The sequence below is a fragment of the Tenrec ecaudatus genome, chromosome 14, assembly GCF_050624435.1.
Source record: "Tenrec ecaudatus isolate mTenEca1 chromosome 14, mTenEca1.hap1, whole genome shotgun sequence".
Lineage (NCBI taxonomy): Eukaryota > Metazoa > Chordata > Mammalia > Afrosoricida > Tenrecidae > Tenrec > Tenrec ecaudatus.
Genome location: NC_134543.1, coordinates 97,866,651 through 97,887,833, shown reverse-complemented (window position 1 = coordinate 97,887,833; position 21,183 = coordinate 97,866,651). Strand labels below are relative to the sequence as shown.

The following is a 21,183-nucleotide window of genomic DNA, read 5'->3' as shown; positions in this document are numbered from 1 at the left end:
AGATGAGGCTCTCTACTTCTGTAGAGTTAAGTCTCAGGCAACCCACAGGGGCAGCTCTACCCTGCCCTATGGGGTCACTGTGAGCTGGAATAAACTCGATGGCAGTGGGTTTGGTCAAGTTCAAAGTGTGTATTAGAAAGGGAAGTGGAGCTGTGTAGGTAGTTGGGTATACAAGTGTGAAATTCAAAGCTAGAATGAGTTATGTTGCTTAAACTAAGAACGCTACTTGATTTACTGTAAGAATTCAAGTTTTTTTAAGAACAATGGGAAAAAATCCTAGTGGCATTGTGGGTTGTATGTTGGGCTGCTACCACAAGGTCAGAAGTTTGAACCTACCAGCTCCACAGAAGAAAAATGAGGCGTTTACTTCTGTTGAGATTTACAAGGTCATTGTGAGTTGTAATTGAATCAAGGGCAGTGAGTTTACTTTTTTTGGTTTAAGAGCAATGGGAAAGAATTGTATAGCTCAAAAGCTGAACAGGTGTGGGAAGAAACTACACCCATGAATATATATATATATATATATATATGACAGCGGATATATATCTATGCTGCAAATATATCTACACATATAGTAGAACATACTTAACTTACAGCAACTATTTAAAGCAGAATAGAACTGCTCCATCGAGTTTCCAAGACTGTAAATCCTTTGTGCACAGAGAGCCTCATCTTTCTCTCAAGAAACAACTGATAGATTTGAACCTCAAACTATGTGGTTAGCAGTCCAATGTTTAACCCACTGTACCATTAAGACTCCTTATAGAATATATAGGAAAACTTCTTAGACAGAACCGTGTTAGTCCAGATAGACTAGAGAAACAAATCAAGAGACACTCATATGTGTAAAAGAGAACTTCATATCAAAGAGCAATTGTACATTAAGCAAACATCCCAGCCCAGTTCAGATCAAGTCCTTAAGTCCAATATTACCCCATATGTCAATACTAGTCCATAAATTCCTCTTAATACTCACACCGCCATGCAATGATGCTGAATGCAGGAAGATCACAGGCCAGTGGGTGGAAAGTCTTGTCGATCCAGTGGTGGTGGAAGCATCTCAGCGCTGGCATGGGTCTCCACGTGGCTCCTCCAGTTCCAGGACTCTGGCTGCACCAGTGTAACTCCATGTGGCTTCACAGTAGGAAGACGAAATACCAAGTGTCTCCCACCTCCAGGGAGGAATACAGGAGTTCCCAGACTCCTCAGGAGAAGGCCATGCCCACACAGAGGCCTCATTGGCTATGACCTGATTTACAGGGTAGAGCCCACCACTTTGCAAATTGACAGATCATGTAACTGCCACAGGAACCAAGCACCTTGAAGGAATGAGTCTGGCACGAGGGCTCAGGGCCATAATCTTGGGGGACACTATGGACAATTGGCATAACATAGTCCACAAAGACAATCTTCTATATCCTACTTTGGTGAGTAGTGACTGGGATCTTTAAACCTCATGAGAAACTATCTAAGGTGCAGCTATTGGTCTCTGTCCATAGGAGAGAAGAGTGAAAAAAAACTGAAGACAAAAAATTAAAAAACAAAACTGAAGACACATGGAAATAATTATTCCAATGGACTAATGGATCAGCATTCAACTGTGGCTGGCTATCACTACCAACTCCTTTTTAAGGGACACGATAGACCAGTGGTTCTCAACCTTCCTCATGCCTTGACCCTTTCACACAGTTCCTCATGTTGTGTTGACCCCCAACCATAAAATTATTTTTGTCGCTACCTCATAAGTGTCATTTTGCTACTATTATGAATCGGGGGAGCCCGGTGAAAGGGTTGTTCAACCCCCAAAAGGGTTGAAACCCACAGGTTGAGAACCGCTGCATCAGACAGACCTTGATAGAATGGGTGAAGAATGTGGAACAAATTTCAAAATCACATAAAAAAGACCAGGCTTACTGGTTAGATATATACCAGTGGAACCCCAGAGACTATGACCCTTACTCATCCTGCAGGTCTAGAAATGAACTCACTCCTATGGCTCAATTTTCAGCCACCCAATAGACAGTTATTTATATAAGGGAACAATTACACTAGGGAGATATGTACTCCATAGACTAGTCAACTATTTGAAATCAAAAGGGCAGTATTTATCCAAGGACAAAGTTCAGAAGAGTTAGAAAAGGATTGAGGAATAGAAATAGGAATTGAGATAAGTAATGTTCATTGTGGGGATTGCAATGGATGAGATGGAACAAAATGTGAATGCATTGGTGAATGGAAAACTGGTTTTCGTGCAAACATTTCCCCGACCAAAGACAAACTCACTGCTAATGAGTTGGTTCTGACTCATAGTGATCCTTAGAACAGGGTAGAACGGCCCTGGGAGCATCAGAGACTTTAACTCTTTATGGGAGTCAAAAGCCTCGTCTTTCTCTTGAGGTGAAGCTGGTGGTTTTTGAACTACAGATCATACAGTTAGTTAGCAGTTAGCCACTCTGCCACCAGGACACCAACCTTTCCCCTATCACACACACACACACACACACACACACACACACACACACACACACATGTGCGTGTCTATTTTAGAAGAATGAGCCATGTGTGAGAGATGATCTGATCTCCCTTACAAAAGGATCAATATATATAGAGATAGATCTATGATGGTTTCAAAAATCCATAGAAAATGGAAATGAAAAGAAAATGATGTTTCCACAAACTTTTAAAGTTATATTATATTCTTACATTATATATCCAGCAATTTGTCATATTGTGGTGGCTTGTGTGTTGCTGTCATGTCTTGCCACTGGTATTTCAAACACCCGCCTGGTCACCCATAGTGTATACTTTTCAGCACAACTTCCACGCTAACGAAGACAGACAAGGAAGCTTATTTCCAAAAGTCAGTCAATGAAAACCTTATGGAGCACGGCAGAGCCTGGTGCAATACAATCAGCTCCAGCTTATGAGATCGTGCGTAAAACAGAACAAAACATCCGGTGGAAGGAAGGGTTGAACCCACCGTGGCCACGGACTCGATCCATAGGGTTGAAGGTCTTCTCTGTATTTTTTGTTTTTTACACAATGCTGCTCTTAACTCTTCAGACCCAAGTGCCCCGCTTCTTCCCGGGACCTCCCTCACCGCTTGAGGGCAAACCTGAGACACCCAGCCCAGCCAAGTTCAGGGAACAGGCGGTTTCCATGGGCCTCTCTGGCTCTCGGCTCTCGGGAGGGACTCGTGGCGCTTTTCCGCTCAAGCAATGCCCGCGAGCAAGTGGCAGGGTTTGGGCGAAAAGCGCCTATGCAAGCCTGCCCGGGCGGAGCAGGACGCAGAGTGGCCGGGAGAGGAGGCTGCTTCCTTCACCTTGTGACCAGCACCGATGCCCTTGGCGCTGCAGGGTCGGCACCACACCGCGATCATTCGCTCCATTTCCCCACCCAGACCGGCCCGGTCACCTTTCTCCTTCTGCCACGCAGCCAACTGGTCCCCGCAAGCATCACTGCCAAAGGGAAAAGGGTGTTTGTCCCAAGGTAACGCCCTCCCGGACGGACAAGAGAGAGTCCTTAAAAGGGATGCACGCAAGGCAGACCTGCTGCCCAGCCCAGTCTCCACCGACTTCGTGCGTTCGTGCCTCCGCGGCTGCCTCCTTGTGCTGCTCCCGCTACCTGCTTGGACGCAGGGTGGACGGCCAGGTCTTCTCCTTGTGACTGATCCTCTACTTCTGCAGTCCAGTTTCTCAGATGACTTGCTCAGCAAGCAGTGAGCAGGCATGGTGAAAGGATATGGCCCTGCTGCTGGGGGTGGCATCACAGGGTACAGGGATTTGGACGGTACTGGGTGACGCTGACACGGGAGGGGGGGGCGGGGTGACACCAAATGACTGGCTATAAAATGTTTTTGTGCATGGTTTTATCCAAAATTCACTATTTATTTATAATCATTTTATTGGGGGCTCATACAACTCATCACAACACATATATATATCAATTGTATAAAGCACATTTATACATTCGTTACCCTCATCATTCTCAAAACATTTGTTCTCCACCCAAGCCCCTGACATTAGCTCCTCATTTGTCCCACTCCCTCCCCGCTCCCCACTCCCTCATGAACCCTTAATAATTTATAAATTATTTTGTCATATCTTACATTGTCCGACATCTCCCTTCACCCACTTTTCTGTTGTCTATCCCTCAGGGAGGAGATTCTGTGTAGATTCTTGTAATCAGTTTCCCCTTTCTACCCCACACTCTCTCCACCCTCCCGGTACCACCACTCTCACCACTGGTCCTGAAGGGATCATCCATCCTGGATTCCCTGTGTTTCCACTTCCTATCTATACCAGTGTACATCCTCTGGTCTAGCCGGATTTGTGAGGTAGAATTGGGATCATGATAGTGGGTGGGGAGGAAGCATTTAGGAACTAGAGGAAAGTTGTATGTTTCATCATTGCTGCACCGCACCCTGACTGGCTCCTCTCCTCCCTGCGACCCTTCCATAAGGGGATGTGCAATTGCCTATAGATGGGGTTTGGGTCCCCACTCCACACTCCCCCTCATTCACAATGATACCATATTTTGTTCTTTGATGCCTGATACCTCATCCCTTTAACACTTCATGATCGCACAGGCTGGTGTGCTTCTTCCATGGGGGCTTTGTTGCTTCTGAGCTAGATGGCCGCTTGTTTACCTTCAAGTCTTTTAAGATCCTGGACTATATCTTTTGCTAGCCGGGCACCATCAGCTTTCTTCACTACATTTGCTTATGCACCTGCTTTGTCTTTAGCGATCATGTTGGGAAGGTAAGCATCTTGGGATGTCAGTCTATTTATTTATTTAAAAAAATTTTTTTTGAATGTCAGTTTAATAGCACAAAGTATTCTTGCATTGAGGGAGTACTTGAGTGGAGGTCCAATGTCCATCTGCTATCTTAATACTAAACCTATAAATATATGCACATAAATCTATTTCCAATCCTCATATATAAATATATTTACATATGTACATGCCTGTATTTAGACCTCTGTAAATACCCTTTGCCTCCTAGTACTTTCCTCTCTTTCCTTTTACTTTACTCTTGTCCCACTATCATGCTCAGCCTTCAGTTGGGTTATAGCAATTCCTCTTGGTTACATTACCCTTGATCATGCCCTACCAGGCCTCCCACACCCTCCTCACCACCGATTTGGATCACTTGTTCCCTTGTCCCTGGGTTTGTTAACACCACTTCCTTTTCCCCTCTTCCCTCTCTCCCATGTCCCGCCAGAACTGTCGGTCCCGTTGTTGTTGTTTTCTCCTCAGATTGTTCATCCAGCCTATCTTATTTAGACAGACCTGCAGAGATAATAACATGCACAAAACAAGACAGAGCAAAACCAAGCAACAAAAGAAACCAAGACAACATCAACAACAAAAAGCCAATGACAAAAAAACTACAACACAACAACAACCAAAAAGAAAAGCTTCTAGTTAGTTCAAGGGCTGTTTCTTGGCCTTTAGGAGTGTTTTCTGGTCAAGTCTGATGGGGTGCCAAGCACTGGCCCCAAAGTCTGTTTTTGGTGTTCCCTGGGGACTTTGTTGCTCTGTTCCCCTTGCTGTTCTAATGCACGCCCTTAGTGTTTTGCCTGGGTGTGGTGTGATCAGATTGGGCGGAATTCCCACACAATGTCTCCAGTGTTGTCCTCTGTAGGGCTAAGGGTCAGTGAGGGGTGTCGTGTTTCATAGTGGGGCCAACCATATGGTCTTCTCTGTGGATTGGCTGCTCTCTGAGCGGGAATATCGTCTTCAAGGCTTGGTGGGCCAAGGTGTGCTCCACTCTCTCTTCTTCCCCCTTCATCCAAATTCATTATGTTTATAAACATATCCCTGTGGTTAGCTATAACAACAAAAAACGCTTTCTAAGCCCAGCTAACATGTATCAATCCAGCTACAAGTCTAAACCTCGATTCAAATGTACTTTGTGAACCTTCTAACATGTAGCTGGTCAAAGCTGCCAACAGGGCCAAATTACCTTGAGGCTTTGAATCAAGTGGTTTTTGGACACACTACAAGCATGGGCTGTTATTTTTGTTGCTGCGGTGTTTTTATAATTTTTGATTTTATGAAATAACCTGAGGTTTCAGCTACAATATTGTGGTATTTGTGAACCTGTATTGATAACTTTTCTGAGAATGAAGTAGTACATAAAAGGAGAAAAAACTTTAAAAAAAACTATAAAAGTGGAAAAAAAATGCAATTCAATGTAGATTTTATTTAAAAGTTTATTGCTATGTCAACATAAACTAAGAAATGTTCAATGTAAGCAATTTATAGCTATATTTGTCACCTATTATTCTACCATTAAAACTGACAATATACTAAGGATTCTATATGGTCTGGCATGGGAAGAAGTCCATTGGGGGTGACACTGTGAGTTAATGCACTGGGTGATACCAATCCTGGTGACACCAGTGCCCGCCACATGCTTTTTCTAACACACACACACACACATATATATATATTCCTTTTCTCATTTTAAACTATGATGAAACTCCTTGTGTTCAAACTACTTGATTTAAGTACAAGTTTCAAATGAACACAGTTATCCCTATTTTGTTCTGATACACACAATTGTGTGCCTTTGTATAGTGAACACCAGGTCTTGTCTGTCTTGAATTTCACAACACAAGGCCTGGAACAGCCCAAAGTTCCCGTTATGTGCCAGAGTAGAACCGCCCCCACAGTGTATCTGGGCCATGATCCTTCCAGGAGCAAGTGGCCAAGGCTTTCTGCCTTTTAGCCTTGGGTCAAATACCGATCTTCCAGAGTGCTTAAGCCTTGTGCCACCAGGTAGTCTAATGTTGGCCAACCAATCAGGAAATTTCCATAACCCTGTGAATGCAAAGCAAGGCTTGAGAGTAGCCAAGTAACAAGGAGAGGGAAGGGTGACATTTCGGACACAAACACCTGCCCAAAGAGTTGCTGAGCAAATAAGCTGAAACTCGGGGCCCAAGAAATGCCAAAAGCTTCCTTATTAGAGGTTAGGAGGGGCTGTGCGGTCTCCGGACAAAAGCCACCAAAAGTAAGCAGCATTTGAGCCCAGCCTCCGCGAGCGGAGGGACTACTCCAGCCACGTGACCGCTCCGTTTCCCAGCAACGGAGGCCCCGCCCATCGCTCTACTCTCCAATCCTCACTCAGGTCCTCACCCAGCTGAGTTCCTCCCGGCCAATCGACGCACAGAAGTTCGCCGGCGATCCGGGCGGTGATTGGAGGACTCCCGAGATGCGTCGCTCGGAGACCCCGCCCTTCCCCGTTGCTTCCCGGGGCCCGCGACGGAGCTGGGACGAGCGGCCGCGCGCTGTGGGGCTGGCGGTCGGCAGGTGAGGAGGCTCCCGGCGCCACGGTCTGGTCTGCCCCACTCCGGCCCGGCCCTCAGGGCCCAACTCAGGACGCCCGGCCACATCTTGAGGCGGGAGTGAGTCAGACCCCGGTCGGGACACCTGGGTCCTCTGCGCGGCTCCGGACGCCCCCGGGAAAGGAGGTGCGAGCGGACTTGTGGTTTATCTGGGTTCCCAGGCGGTGTAAAGAGGACGGCCGCTGGCTTGGCCCGCAGCACTTCCCCCAGGGCCGCGGCCACACGTCTCTCGTTCACTTCCGGGCCTTGGCAGCGGGCTCAACTTTCCCGGAGCGCTTCAGATCTTGCCGCAGGGAGCCTGCCTGGTGCTGGGGGACCCCCCCCCCCCCCCGGCACCCCTAAAGAAGATGTCAATACAGCCTCTAAGTCGAGATGCTTTGAAAAAACAACCCAGGCGGTGTGCGTGGCTGCAGGGACGCCCTGACAGGTTATTTGCCAAGAAGGCGGCGTGGGATTGGGTAAAAACATGAATTTTGGAGTAGCACAGGTCTCGTTTCCAATCAAGGATTCACGATGGATCATTAATGTGCCCTTGGGCAAGTTCTTCCCCAGCCACAATTTCTTCATTCCTAAAGAGTGGAAATTTGTGTTTTCGTGGTTTCTGTTAACACAGGAGCATGGAAGATAGAGCGTAGTCTCTGTAGGTAAGGCGCACACAGGCTCCTTCCTGGGTGATGACAGTTTTCTCTGACACACTTGTCACCAAGCCGCACTTATTCTGTCTTCTTGAATGTGGGGCTGTGCAAGCTTTAATCTGTACTGTGTGCACGACGGAGAATTGATTTGGGGAAGAACAAGTAGTTGCGTTTTAGAATTCTTTGGGAAAAAAGTTTAGACTGGAAGTTCCCTAGAAATTTCATTTTCAAAAGACAAACTTCATTATGAAAACGACTGGAGAACCTGAAGAAGAACCAGATCTCCTTTGTCATGTTTTTGTCTGTAACATATGAATCTCTTGTGTTAAAAGACATTTCTTTTTTTTTTAATTTAAGATATTTCTTAAAAGCTAATTGCCTTCCTTCAGAAGGCAAACGGGTATCTGGGTGCCACATACTGTCTCCTTAAAGCTAGACTTTTTTTTTTAAAGATCATTTTATTGGGGCTCCTACAGCTCTTATAACAATCCAGACATCAATTGTGTCAAGCTTATTTGTACATATGTTGCCATCCTCATCTTGTAAATATTTACTTTTTTTTTGAACACTTGGTATCAGCTCCTCTTTTTTTCCACCTTCACCCAAGATATTTTCATATCTTATACCAACCACTGTCTCACTTCCCCCTTATTTCTGTTTTTTATCCTCTTGAGGGTGTGTGTGGGGAGTTATATGTCAATCATTTCGATTGGTAAAGCTTGCTTTTACTCACTTGCATTTCTCATTTTCAATTCAGACTCCTAATGAAAATGTTCGAGAACATTGACTCGACAGCCACTAGGTCCGGCCAGGATCTCTGGGCTGAAATCTGTTCCTGCCTGCCAAATCCTGACCAAGAGGATGGTGCCAACAACAACGCTTTCTCAGACTCCTTTGTGGCTTCCTCTTATCCTGCAGGTGAAGGCCAGAGAGAGGCAGCACATTTTGCTGTGCAGCCATCTCTACAGCCTTGGGCCCCCTTGCAGGATTCTGAAGTGTATTTAGCATCTCTAGGTAAGTTAGATCGGTGAAGATCAATGTGACTGTCTGCTTCTGTAAAAAGTTACAGCTTTGGAAACCCGCTGAGCAGTTCTCCTCTGTCCTCTGAGGTCACTATGAGTCAGACTCAACTCAGTGCTGGTTGTGTTTTGTTTTTTGAACGTAAGTCAGATGGCTGTTGTTTCCTCTTGATTTTAATCAGCAGTTTATCAGAAGCTGGTGGTTCTGGGAGAAATACATTGACGTTCTGTTACGCCGAGCCTGGTTTTCTAGTCTTAATTTAATTTTTTTTCTTTTCGTCCTTGCCACATATATTTCTCAGACATCGTTCTAGGGGATGCTGTCAAGTCCGGTTGTTGAGAAACAGCTACCCTTTCTTTGGATATCTTTTGAAACCGTTTTTCACCCCTTACCTCTGACTGTTTCGTCTAGTTTCTGATTTCTTTTTTTTGGTGTTCTGTAGAATTTCCTTGCATATTGACCTATTTAGCCAACTCAAAACTATCGACCTTATACCATCACTAAAAGCAAGGCATAACCGTGTTGAATAGATGGTTTGAATCAGGAGCATGTTAAAACAAAATCTGTTTTGCTTATTAAACATTTCATTTAATATCCCCTGAACATATCTTCAGGAGCTTTGGTGGCATAATAGGTTCTGTGTTGGGCTGCTAACCACAAGGTCAGTGGTTTAAGCCTAGCAGCCACTCCGAGGGAGAAAGATGAGAGAGACTTTTTGTTCCCATGGGATTTACAGCCTCACAGCCCACAGGCCAGTTCCACTCTGCACAAGAGGGTAGCTGTGAGCTGCAATCTACTTGATGTCTGTGAGGTTCTTTGAGAACACATCCTCACAGTTCTGTCCTGTGGCCTTAAGTTTAAGTAGATGGATTCAAAACACAAGAAAGAGGTTCAGATTATCCCATGCTAAAGTAAAAAGAAATGCCAGTTTAGGGCAGTGAGGGCCAACTTTTGTCATTTTACCCTTTTATTTTAAAATGTTTTTCTGTTTTATTGGCATATAATCCACATCTTATACAAGTCAATAGTTCGATCACATCAGGAAGCTGTACAATCATCACCACAATCAACCCTTTTATGATTGAACATCCATGAACCTGATACTTTTGTGACCCAGCTTTTTAACGCAAATCCCATACAAAATACAGAGACGTTGAAATGTCTAATGCCTGGGCTTCAGTGTCTGCACTCAGTGGTCATACATATGTAAAGGGACGAAGGTTAAAACATAAGCCCTTCATTCCTTCTTTGCACAGGCTTGGAGTGGAGATGCCTCTCTCACAAAGGACTCCGCTAAGCTCCCAAAGGACAGAGGCACATCTTCAAGTCTCATAAGCAATAAGGCAAATATCGAGCTTCCATGCTTCTAGTTCAGGGTTGATGCTGTGTCAGTGTATTGCAGGGCAGTGCTTGGTTCTAGTCGCTGGTCCTTTTAGCCCCAGGCATTCAATGGCCCCTCAAGTGCAGGGAGAAGCAAGCATCGATCACCTGAAGTGGAGAGAGCGATGGCCAGTGATCTCATTCTGCTGCTTGTAAATCCACTTTATCAGTGTGTCTTTTCTAAGAGCCTGGTGTCTCCTCAGTGCCTGGTTTTGCTGATCTATTTTGAGCACTTTCCCTTACTCCTTAGGTAATGCCTTGGGCCTCTTGTGACTTACCTGCCGTTTTCAGGCTCGTGGTCTAGTAATGTCTAGTTTTGCATTGATGCTTACAACACCAGGGAATGCCAGACAACCAAGCCTAGGAGTAATCATTTGCAGAGGGAAAGGCAATCAAGAAGAAGAAATAAAAAAAAATAAAAAAGGAGAAGAAGCTTTTGAGGAAGGAAGAAGAGTCCGAAGAGAGCTTATATGATTGCCAAGAATATCTTGGAAGCAAGGGGATTTTGTTAATAATATACTGGAGAAAAAGGATCTGAGAAAAATACTAATTTTAGTATTTTTGGAATGATAGCTAATAAAAAAAAGGTGAGGGTAGAATGTGAAATTTGAGGTATAATATGAAGCCACCAAAGATCAGATGTAAGTAAGAGTAATGCTTATTAAAAAAAAAAAAAGAGTAATGCTTATAGCTGTGGCCACTGGCTGAGAATTCTGTTTTGGTGTGATAATCCAGGGGTTATAAGGGACTTTCATGAAGATGGTGATGGTTATGACTGGTGACAGATCTTGAGAGTTAAAACTCCATTGCTCCTTTCTAAAATCACTTACAATGATTAGAATTTCTTGCTATGGGGAGAACAAGAGCCGCTGTTGGGTGCAGAGCATGCAGTAGTTACCATTTCTGCCTGTTTGGATCAGCGAGAGAAAGACCCATTCCAGCCCAGAGCACCTTCCATCTTGTCCACCAAGTCCAGACAATATGAAGATTATCTTTATTGCCAAATAAGCCTGCTTCAAAGAGAATTCACTGGTAAGGACATCAGCGCAGAACTTAGCCAGTTAAACAAGAAACCGCCACAAACCTTTCCACATCCCCAAGGAGAGCGCAAATATTTATCAGTGAGCTCCTGATGGTGGTCTACAGCCACAAGAGGTGTGCAGTGTTTTGCTCACTGGGTGCTAGCTCATGTGGCTGATTTAGAAATGAAAGCAGGGTTGCAAGTCATAATGGTTCTACTGGTTCTGGGCTCTGGATGTCCAGTTTGTGTCCCACCCACCCCCACCCCCGGTGGGGCGGAGAGCCATCATTTCCTCGTCATTATTGTCAAAGGCAAAACTAAATTAAGGCAAACAGTACATGGTGAAACCCTTTCTTGTCTTCTTCAAAAGGGGAAATCTGGTCTATAATTAACACTTAAAATGCAAAGAAGAGTAATTAACCATCTATCATCAGGAAGCCATATGGGCCATTCTCAAAGGGATTGCAAGACATTTGTTTTTATGAGGCTCTCCCATCCAGGCCAGCAGTTGAGCAACTTAAAAAAAAAAGGTTATTTTTCTTTAATCAGGAATTGAATCACACATAGAGGTCTTACTTAAAGGTCTCTTATTACTGAGTTCTCATCAAGTCTGTTTCAGTGTCTAATGAGCATTAGATCTCTCATCATTTCCCTAATTCCTTCTCCTAAGGTTGAGAATCACTTCATGTCACTATAGCAAAATGAAAAGCTATTTACTCCTCAGAGAGACTACTTCCAAGGAGTGGGGACGAGATGAAGGTGTGCCCATGTCAAGTCAGGGAGGCACCTGCTGGATTCTGTGATTCAGAGAAACCGGTCAGCGATTTATTATGAGAAATTATATTTTTTTCCTTTTTCTGGAGCTAAACAATTACTTGATGCAACAGTGGATGAGAGCACCGTGAAGGGAATTAAATATATACTTCTCTGTATGCCTTTTCCTTTCGAAGGAAGCTATCGTGCAGAGGAGTTGGATGTACTTATCAGGGAGAAATTTTTTAAGTTGGCATTCTACATTCTCAATGTAATTTTTGTTTCTGGTTCACTTTCCTTGTTAAGTTTTACTTCTCTCTTTAGAAAAGAAACTGAGACGAATCAAAGGTTTAAATCAGGAAGTGACCTCCAAGGATATGCTTCGAACCCTGACCCAGGCCAAGAAGGAATGCTGGGATCGCTTCCTCCAGGAGAAGCTCGCGTCAGAGTTCTTTGTGGACGGACTTGAATCCGATGAGAGGTAATGGGCTCCCTGCCCAGTCTCAAGTGTTGGTCTCTCACTGAAGACATTGCTCTTTCTCTAGAGAATCCAGGGACCTTCACATCTGAGTCCTGATATTAGCAGAGATCAACATTGGCTCTCCTTTAAAAACCGCAGAATTCAGCCTGGATGAGGTTACTGTCTGCTTCAGCTCAGCAGCACATTATTTGTGTGTGTGTGTGTGGGGGGGGGGTATGTTTCTTTTTCTTTTTTAATTTATTAGGGGCTCATACAACTCTTATCACAATCCATACATAGATCAGTTATGTAAAGCACATTTGTACATTCATTGCCCTCATCATTCTCAAAACATTTGTTCTCCACTTAAGCTCCTGGCATCAGCTCCTCATTTTTCCCCTCCCCTCCCTCCCCACTTCCTTCTCCCTCATGAACCTTTGATAATTTATAAATTATTATTTGCCATATCTTGCCCTATTCGATGTCCCCCTTCGCCCCCTTTTCTGTTGTCGTCCCCCCCAGGGAGGAGGTCACATGTAGAGCCTTGTAATCAGTTCCCCCTTTCCAACCCACCCTCCCAGTATTGCCACTCACACCACTGATCCTGAAGGGATCATCCTCCCTGGATTCCCTGTTTTTCCGGTTCCTATTTGTATTTTTCATCGTTGCTACATCGCACCCTGACTGGCTCGTCTCCTCCCCGAGACCCTTCTGTAAGGGGATGTCCAGTGGCCTACAAATGGTCTTTGGGTCTCCACTCCACACTCCCCCCATCATTCACTATCAGCAGCAAATGTTTAAGAATCGGTTCTTTTCGCCAACATCCTACCTTGGGCTACCTCTTGATCATAGAATGAACAGTCAAGGAGAGCCAGTGTATCACCATGGTAAAGAACATAGTTCACTTGAGAAAGTAGAAACCAATCAGCAGCTGAAACATTTTTTGCTTTCCAGAGTTTCTATCATATTGGCGCCTTCTGTAAGTAGAGACTACATGGTGTGAAGAAGCTCATTAGACACAGACACTGGGAGGCCCTTTTACCTGGAGCCAGGGAGCCAGACTTTTTCTTCTTTAACCTCAAAATTTCTAGTTCAGGAGAGAGGGGGTGGGGTGGGAGTGGTGTGTGTGTGTGGGGGTGTGTATAGTTATAGATATATAAGACTGCATAAGAGAGCAGTCAGGTGAGAGGAAGTGATAACAGGTGCTTTGGGAATTGAGGGGCCATTGAGCTTCCCAGAAAAGGAGCCCTGGTGGCATAGTGGTTACATGTTGGGCTGTGGTTTGCAAGGTCAGCAGTTCAAAACCACCAGCTGCTTTCAGGAGTAAGATGAGGCTTTCTGCTCCTGTTAGCAGTTACTATTTTGGAAACCCACAGGGGCAGTTCTAGCCTGTCCTATAGGGTCACTATGGACTGGCCTCCACTCAATGGCAGTGAGGTAATTGTGCTTCCCAGGGGCTCTGGAGCTCATGCTGGGAAGGAGGCGGGGCTTGAACAGAGCCTGCAGTTGGCGCAGGTGTAGAAAAGTGAACAGGCATTTGCCACAGTGAGCAGGAGTGCACTTGATCCTCAGGAGAGAGGCTTTGCCACTTCTGGCGGTGTGTTCTTGGGCAAGTAACCTTTCTGCCTCCTTTTGCTTATCGGTAAAGTGGGAGTGGGGCCCAGCTCTATGAGAGTAATTCAAAATCGACAGGTTTTAAGCTTGTACTTATCTTAACGACACTGCCCTAAAACAGTTGTTACGAGGTGGAACATGCAGACGATAAGCGTTGTTGGATGAATGTCTTCACCTAGACATGGTCTGTCATTTCTCTTGCCCCTCTTCAGCTTCCCAGGCATGCTTCCAGTTTTAGGTCCTTAGGCTTGTACCGGAAGCAGTTACCTACCTGAGGGGCGACTTTTCCTTCATGTCCAGTCCTAAGATCAAGAATATTTTCTAAAATTGTATAAATTTATTATGTAAATACTTGGTGACGTTTCCCAGCTGCCGTAGCTACTGGAGGTGCTTTCTCCATTTATTTAAACTACCTGTGCAATTAAAAAGTGCAATGCAAAAATAAATTAAAAAATAAAGTGGGGGTGGGGGTGGGGGTGGGTGGTGAAGGCTCTTCATCAGATGTGAGTTAAGTGAGTTACTTTGTATGAAGTGCTTAGAACAATGCCTGGCATGTGGCAAGCACTGGATGAGGGACTTCAGAAAGTTTGGGGGCAGGGTAAGGTAATCGGTTTTTCATTTCCAATTTTCCAGAACTTTTTGAAGCTCCCTTGTATAAGTGTTTTTTTTTAACAATTTATTGGGGCTGATACAATTCTTTTCACAGTTCATACATATACATACATCAGTTGTATAAAGCACATCTGTACAGTCTTTGCCCTAATCATTTTTTTCTCTTTTCTTCTTTTACATTTTATTAGGGACTCATACAACTCTTACCACAATCCATACATATACATACATCAATTGTATAAAGCACATCCATACATTCCCTGCCCCAATCATTCTCAAGGCATTTGCTCTCCACTTAAGCCCCTTGCATCAGGTCCTCTTTTTTTTCCTCCCCTCCCTCCCCATTCCCCCCTCCCTCATATGCCCTTGGTAATTTATACATCGTTATAAGTGTTTGTTTTTATTAACATTATTCTTAACAGAATTTTAAAGGTCAGTATGAAATTATTCAAAATAAGCGTTGTAGGGGGTGGGGGCAAGTGGGGGGGGGCGGGCAAGAGTGAAAGCCTGAATTGTAACAAAGGTCTTGAGATCATATGATTTTACTTAACATGTTTGAAACACACAGTAAAGCCTGTGAGAGCCAGAACCTGTGTAAGGTGGAAACCTGTCAAAAAAGGAAAACACAATTTTTCCTCCTATGCAGAGAGTAAGGAGCCCTGCTTGTGTAGAGGTTACTTGCGGGTTGGGTTGCTAACCATAAGGTAAGCAGTTCAATACCACGCAGGAGAAAGAAGGGGCTTTCTGCTCCCATAGAGTTACAGTCTCGGAAGCAGGCAGGTCCACCCTGTCCTATAGGGTCACTAAGAGCCGGCATCGACGTGATGTCAGTGAGTTTTTGGAGAAAACTCAAAGCAATCAGGTAGTGGTGACTGTAGCTATTAAAAGCGGGAAACTGATGCCCTGGAAAAACAAAGCATTCTCATTGACTGCCTCCCACCCCCACTGTGGGAACCCAGATTTGGCCCCGCCCAGGGCAGAGATGTCAAACAGTGGGTAGAAGTCATATCCGTGGGTGAGTGATACATCAGTCATAGTTATATTTTCCTTTTTAATTTTAAACTACTTCCACTTACATCATGTCAGATACTGGAAACTCCATATTTACTAGTGTGCAAGTCAAGTTTTTCAGCACATTTTTAATGCAGTTTTTGTGGTAAAATTAGGTTCCTTGGCTGATATTTGGGTTGGCTTACACTAGAGTATTTATGGTAATATGCCCTGCCCTGGATCCTTCGGAAGGCAATACAGGACCGAAGATCATGTAAATGTATTCCTTTCTGTCTCTAAAAGTCATCTTTACTGAGCTTCACACTGCCCCGGACTTAGCAGATTTGAACAGATTCCTGACCCACTAACACTTTATTTCCTTGCCTTCTCTCTCCCCTTGTACATTTCCCTCCTTTCTTGGTATTGAGAAGAAAGGACACAAGTCACCTGCATAATTGCCCCGTAGGAATTTTCTGCATCTGAAATCAGTTGGATGCTAAGACTGGTTCAGTGTGCCACTTTTTCCTTTTTTTAAACGTTTTATTAGGGGCTCATACAATTCATCACATTCCATACATACATCAGTTGTGTAAAGCACATCTGTACATTCATCGCCCTCATCATTTTCAAAGCATTTGCTCTCCACTTAAACCCTTGGCATCAGGTCCTCTTTTTTTCCCGTCCCTCCCCGCTCCTCCTCCCTCTTGACCCATGATAATTTATAAATTATTATTTTGTCATATCTTGCCCTGTCCAATGTCTCTCTTCACCCCTTTTTCTGTTGTCCATCCCCCAGGGAGGAGGTCACATGTAGATCCTTGTAATCGGTTCCCTCTTTCTAACCCACTCTCCCTCTACCCTCCCAGTATCGCCACTCACACCCCTGGTCCTGAAGGTATCATCTGCCCTGAATTCCCTGTGCCTCCAGCTCCTATCTGCACCAGTGTACAACCTCTGCTCTATCCAGACTTGCAAGGTAGAATTTAGATCATGATAGTTGGGGGGGAGGAAGCATTTAGGAACTGGAGGAAAGCTGTATTAATTAATGGTGCTACATCACACCCTGGCTGTCTCATCTCCTCCCCTAGACCCTTCTGCAAGGGGATCTCCAGTGACCGACAAATGGGCTTTGAGTCTCCACTCTGTACTTCCTACTTCATTCACTATGGTAAAATTTTTTTGTTCTGATGATGCCTTATACCTGATCCCTTCGACACCTCGTGATCGCACAGGCTGGTGTGCTTCTTCCATGTGGGCTTTGTTGCTTCTGAACTAGATGGCAGCTTGTTTACCTTCAAGCCTTTAAGACCCCAGATGGTATACCTTTTGATAGCTGGGCACCTTCAGCTTTCTTCACCACGTTTGCTTATGCACCCGTTTGTCCTCAGCGATCGTATCATGGAGGTGTGCACCCAATTATATGAATTTTTGTTCTTTTGTGCCTGATAACTGATCCCTTTGGAAACTCGTGATCACACAGGCTGGTGTGCTTCTTCCATGTGGGCTTTGTTGCTTCTGAGCTAGATGGCCGCTTGTTCACCTTCAAGCCTTTAAGACCCCAGACGCTATATCTTTTGATAGCCGGGCACCATCAGCTTTCTTCACCACATTTGCTTGTTCACCCACTTTGTCTTCAGCGGTTGTTTCGGGAGGGTGAACATCATAGAATGCCAATTTAATAGAAGAAACTATCCTTGCATTGAGGGAGTACTTGAGTGGAGGCCCAAAGTCCTTCCTCCACCTTAATACTAAACCTATAGATCTATTTCCCCATCCTCATATATATTTGCATATGTACATGTCTTTGTCTAGACCTCTATAAATGCCCTTTGCCTCCCAGCTCTTTCCTCTATTTCCCTTAACTTTCCTCCTGTCCCACTATCATGCTCCATCCCCAGGGTTTCAGCAATTCCTCTTCATTACATTACTCTTGATCATGCCCTACCAGGCCTGCTACACCCACCGCAGCACTAATTTGGATTGCTTGTTGTTCCCTTGTCCCTGGGTTTGTTAACACCACTTCCTTTCCCCCCACCTCCCACTCTCCCATGTCCCTCCGGAACTGTTGGCCCCGTTGTTTTTCCTCCAGATTGTTCATCCAGCCTGTCTTATTTAGACAGACCTCCGGAGGTGATGACATGCACAAAAACAAGACAGAGCAAAACAAAGCAACAATATACAACAAAACAACAACAAACCACTGAGAAAGAACAAAATAAAACACAATAAGAAAGAAAAGCTTGTAGTTAGTTCAAGGATCGTTTGTTATGCCACTTTTCTATGGGAGTCACACTCAGCGTTCTAGGGAAAGGGTAAGGGCCCCGTCACACCCATTCCCCTCTGTTCGGCTTCTCTTTACTGTTGTCAGAGCAAGCATCAGGGAACAGTAGGCCTGCATTTATTTTCCAAGTTTCTGTTTTAAACAGGAGGGTTTTGTCCCGGAGTTGTATGGGCCTTCATGAAAATGGGGGCCCGGTGGGAGACCGCCCTTATGGTATGCAGTGACAGGGAAGTAATGGGCTGAGAAATCCAACTCCCCAACACCTACACCCCGCAGACAATGAAATGTCCCCTAACAGTGACCGGGGGTCTAAAAGTCCTCTGGTTACGGCTTTGTCTTGACTTCAGAGTGTGCTGGTGACGAGCACAGAGTGACGAGCACGTGATGTCTGGTCATTTAGTTTGTACTGGGACGGTCTAATCACGTTCGAGTCAGGGATCTTGAGTAGTTAAGGAAGCTGGGAGGGGGCACTGCTGAGCCTGCCATCACATTTGCCACCTCCCCTCCCACCCTCAAGGGAGCCATTCGTTTGTAGGGAACATTTGCTGCTCAGATATTTCTACCTTGGAGACTTGCAGTCGGGTGAAACAACACACACACTCACACCAGGAATCTAATCACATGGTGCAGGTAAACACTGGAAGCATACCAGACTGCTATAGGCATCAGAGATTTAAAGATGCTGGGTTTCTGCCTCATGCAGAATTTGGTATTTATGTGATGAGTGTTATCCACCCACCTCTCCGTGGCAGTCCCCTCTTCCCCAGCTTTTTTTTTTTGGGGGGGGGGCAGGGCTGGGAAGGAGACAGGGCTGAGGCGTTAGCTCTTCAGCTTTTCTCCTTAAGCCTTTGGAGGCGCTGCCTCTGCGGGGGGCCTGGTGCTGCCTATAGCCCAAGTGCCCACTAGGGGGTAAATTATGCCTACGGAGCTGCCTGGATGCACAGCTGCCAGAGGACTATCACTGTTCTCCCCACCCTCGGAGGAAAAACAATTGTAGGAAGCAATTGGTGGTGGGTGGGCGGGCAGTATTTATTTGAGTAACTGAGATACTCATGTGAGCAATTAACCAAGGAGGTCTGACGCAGCACGCCTTTCTCCTGCTCTTTTGTCTGTAGCACCTTGGAGCACTTCAGGAGGTGGCTCCAGCCAGATAAAGTAGCCGTCAGCACCGAGGAGGTCCAGTGCCTGATTCCTCCCGAGTCACGAGCTGAGAAGCCAGAGGCTGGGGAGGAGCCCGTGGCCGCCGAGCAGTAAATTACACCCGCACGCTCGTGGACCAGCTGTCGGGGCCCACAGGGACCTGTGGCGAGCTCGGCTTCAGCAACCAGGAGAATCCAGGGAAGAAAAGAGCCCAAAGTTCTCTCCACAAAGCCAACAGCTGCAGGCCCCTGAGGACATGCTTGGGGCTGGCCGGTGTGACTGTCTTGGATGAAGTGACTGTCCCCGTGTGTGCTGGTGCTGCAGGCGAGAAGGCTGTGGAGAGCCTAATGAAGGAGTGAGGAAGACAACCCGTGAAGTGTCTCCCCCTGTGGATAATGTCTACGTTCATTGAGCCATCATGTCTGGCCTCTTGTGGGTGCACCCCGCCTACGTCCCAAGCATCCCCTCGGTAGATGTCAGGACTGAGTGGGGCTGAGGAGAACAAAGTCTGCCCCCCTGAGCCCGAGCCCAGCGGGGCTTCTGTAACAAGTCCATAGCCCATACAGTGACTGGTCTTTTCCTTCCGAGGAAACCGGGTAACAGATAGAGCATGACATGTGGGTGTTTCCGTGTGTAAATGTCCGTTCTTTCATGCATGGTTTCTCCTCCCACTGCCTCCTATACTTCAAAAGACGCCAGGGGTCTCGATGAGAATGGTCAATGTACTGTTCAGGTTCAAATACCTCCTGGAGAATTCCAAGTTGGTTCCTTGTGGCAGCCTTCGGCTGACCTTTGTTGATCATGTTCTGGTTCAGCATGTGTCTATAAAGCTTTCTCGTCAGAATAGCTGTGTGTGTGGTGCTTTGAACCCGGAAACTCCTAGAGGCTCCCAGGCGGGGGAGATGTCCAGACAAACTCCTGCCAACCACAGGGGAGCCAGGGCCTCTGCCAGCCTCTGGGGTCTTGAATGGGCTCTTCAGCAATCCAAGCCTTGATGCTCTGAGGGTGGGGCACTAAGACCATGGCCCCATGGAGGGTCTTGCAAGATAACGGGTCCTAAACTCCCAACGGGAAGCACATAGACTCTTAAAACCATGAGAGGGAACTTGCTAATCTTTAAATGGAGCACTACACAGGTCCAAAAGGATGAGAACCGACGAGGTGGTTTGCTTTGTTCAACTTAATGATTTGAATAGTTTCATTGTATTTTCCAGATACACTTTCATCTTCTCATCAACGGATGGCGCTAGCTTTATTCCTACTGATTTTTATCAGTGGGATACGCTGTACTCCAGAGTTGGCATGGACTCAACAGCAGACAATAACAACAGTCTGGCAGAAAGAGTGGCTCTCTGACGTCCCTGAGCACTTAGAGAAAGCTCGAGTGCTGGCTCTGGACCCAGCTTGGCGTGCCATCTCTGCTGGGGCTCAGATACCAGACTTCACCCTCCCTACAGAGTCATCTCAGCAGAGTAGATAGCCAGCCCCAAACACTGAGATGTCTCTTCTCCCTACGTGACAATCATTCTCCCTCAGGAAGAACAACACTCCCATAGAGCAACTGGCCCTACAGTGGTAAGAGAATGTTTCTGTAGCCGAAAATAGGGTGTGAGTTGTTCAGGCAAGCTTCTAGCCTTGCCTCTGCCCCCTGCCCATTGTCATTTGGAGGACCTTGAAAGTGTCGGGCTGGAAGGCTAAAGCCTGAGGGAGGTGTGGGAGGAAGGCCCTTCATTTCACTCTTCAGAGACACCTCCATAGACAGGAGCCCAATGAGTTGCAGCTACTGGTCACTTAATGGCTTCAGTAGCAACAACTTAAGTGTTGGCTCTTAAAAAGGCAAAACTTCGTTTACCCAAAGCAAACTTGCTAATAGCTTCCAAAACAAACAAGCTTCTTAGAGATTTAACTTGCACTGTTGAAGTGGT

General features: G+C 45.7%; 1 protein-coding gene across 2 annotated transcripts; it reads left to right on the top strand.

Moving 5' to 3' along the window:
• Positions 1–7,199: 7,199 nt before the first annotated feature.
• On the top strand, positions 7,200–20,104 carry CCDC32 (coiled-coil domain containing 32). 2 transcript variants are annotated; one of them, XM_075531314.1, is made up of 4 exons: positions 7,200–7,317; positions 8,745–9,001; positions 12,486–12,642; positions 19,234–20,104. In XM_075531314.1, exons 1-4 carry the CDS (start codon positions 7,220–7,222, stop codon positions 19,370–19,372), a joined length of 651 nt encoding a protein of 216 aa, XP_075387429.1. In that variant the 5' UTR covers positions 7,200–7,219; the 3' UTR covers positions 19,373–20,104. The 2 variants fall into 2 exon arrangements, with proteins under 2 accessions (XP_075387429.1, XP_075387430.1); XM_075531315.1 differs by having other exon boundaries at positions 7,251–7,478.
• The last annotated feature ends 1,079 nt before the right edge of the window (positions 20,105–21,183 follow it).

Excerpts from the sequence above, each read along its gene's own strand:
- CCDC32 (XM_075531314.1), top strand. The coding sequence starts at position 7,220 with ATGCGTCGCTCGGAGACCCCGCCCTTCCCCGTTGCTTCCCGGGGCCCG. Across the intron at positions 9,002-12,485 it reads AGTGTATTTAGCATCTCTAG|AAAAGAAACTGAGACGAATC; the intron begins GTAAGTTAGATC and ends TTCTCTCTTTAG. Across the intron at positions 12,643-19,233 it reads GGACTTGAATCCGATGAGAG|CACCTTGGAGCACTTCAGGA; the intron begins GTAATGGGCTCC and ends TTTTGTCTGTAG.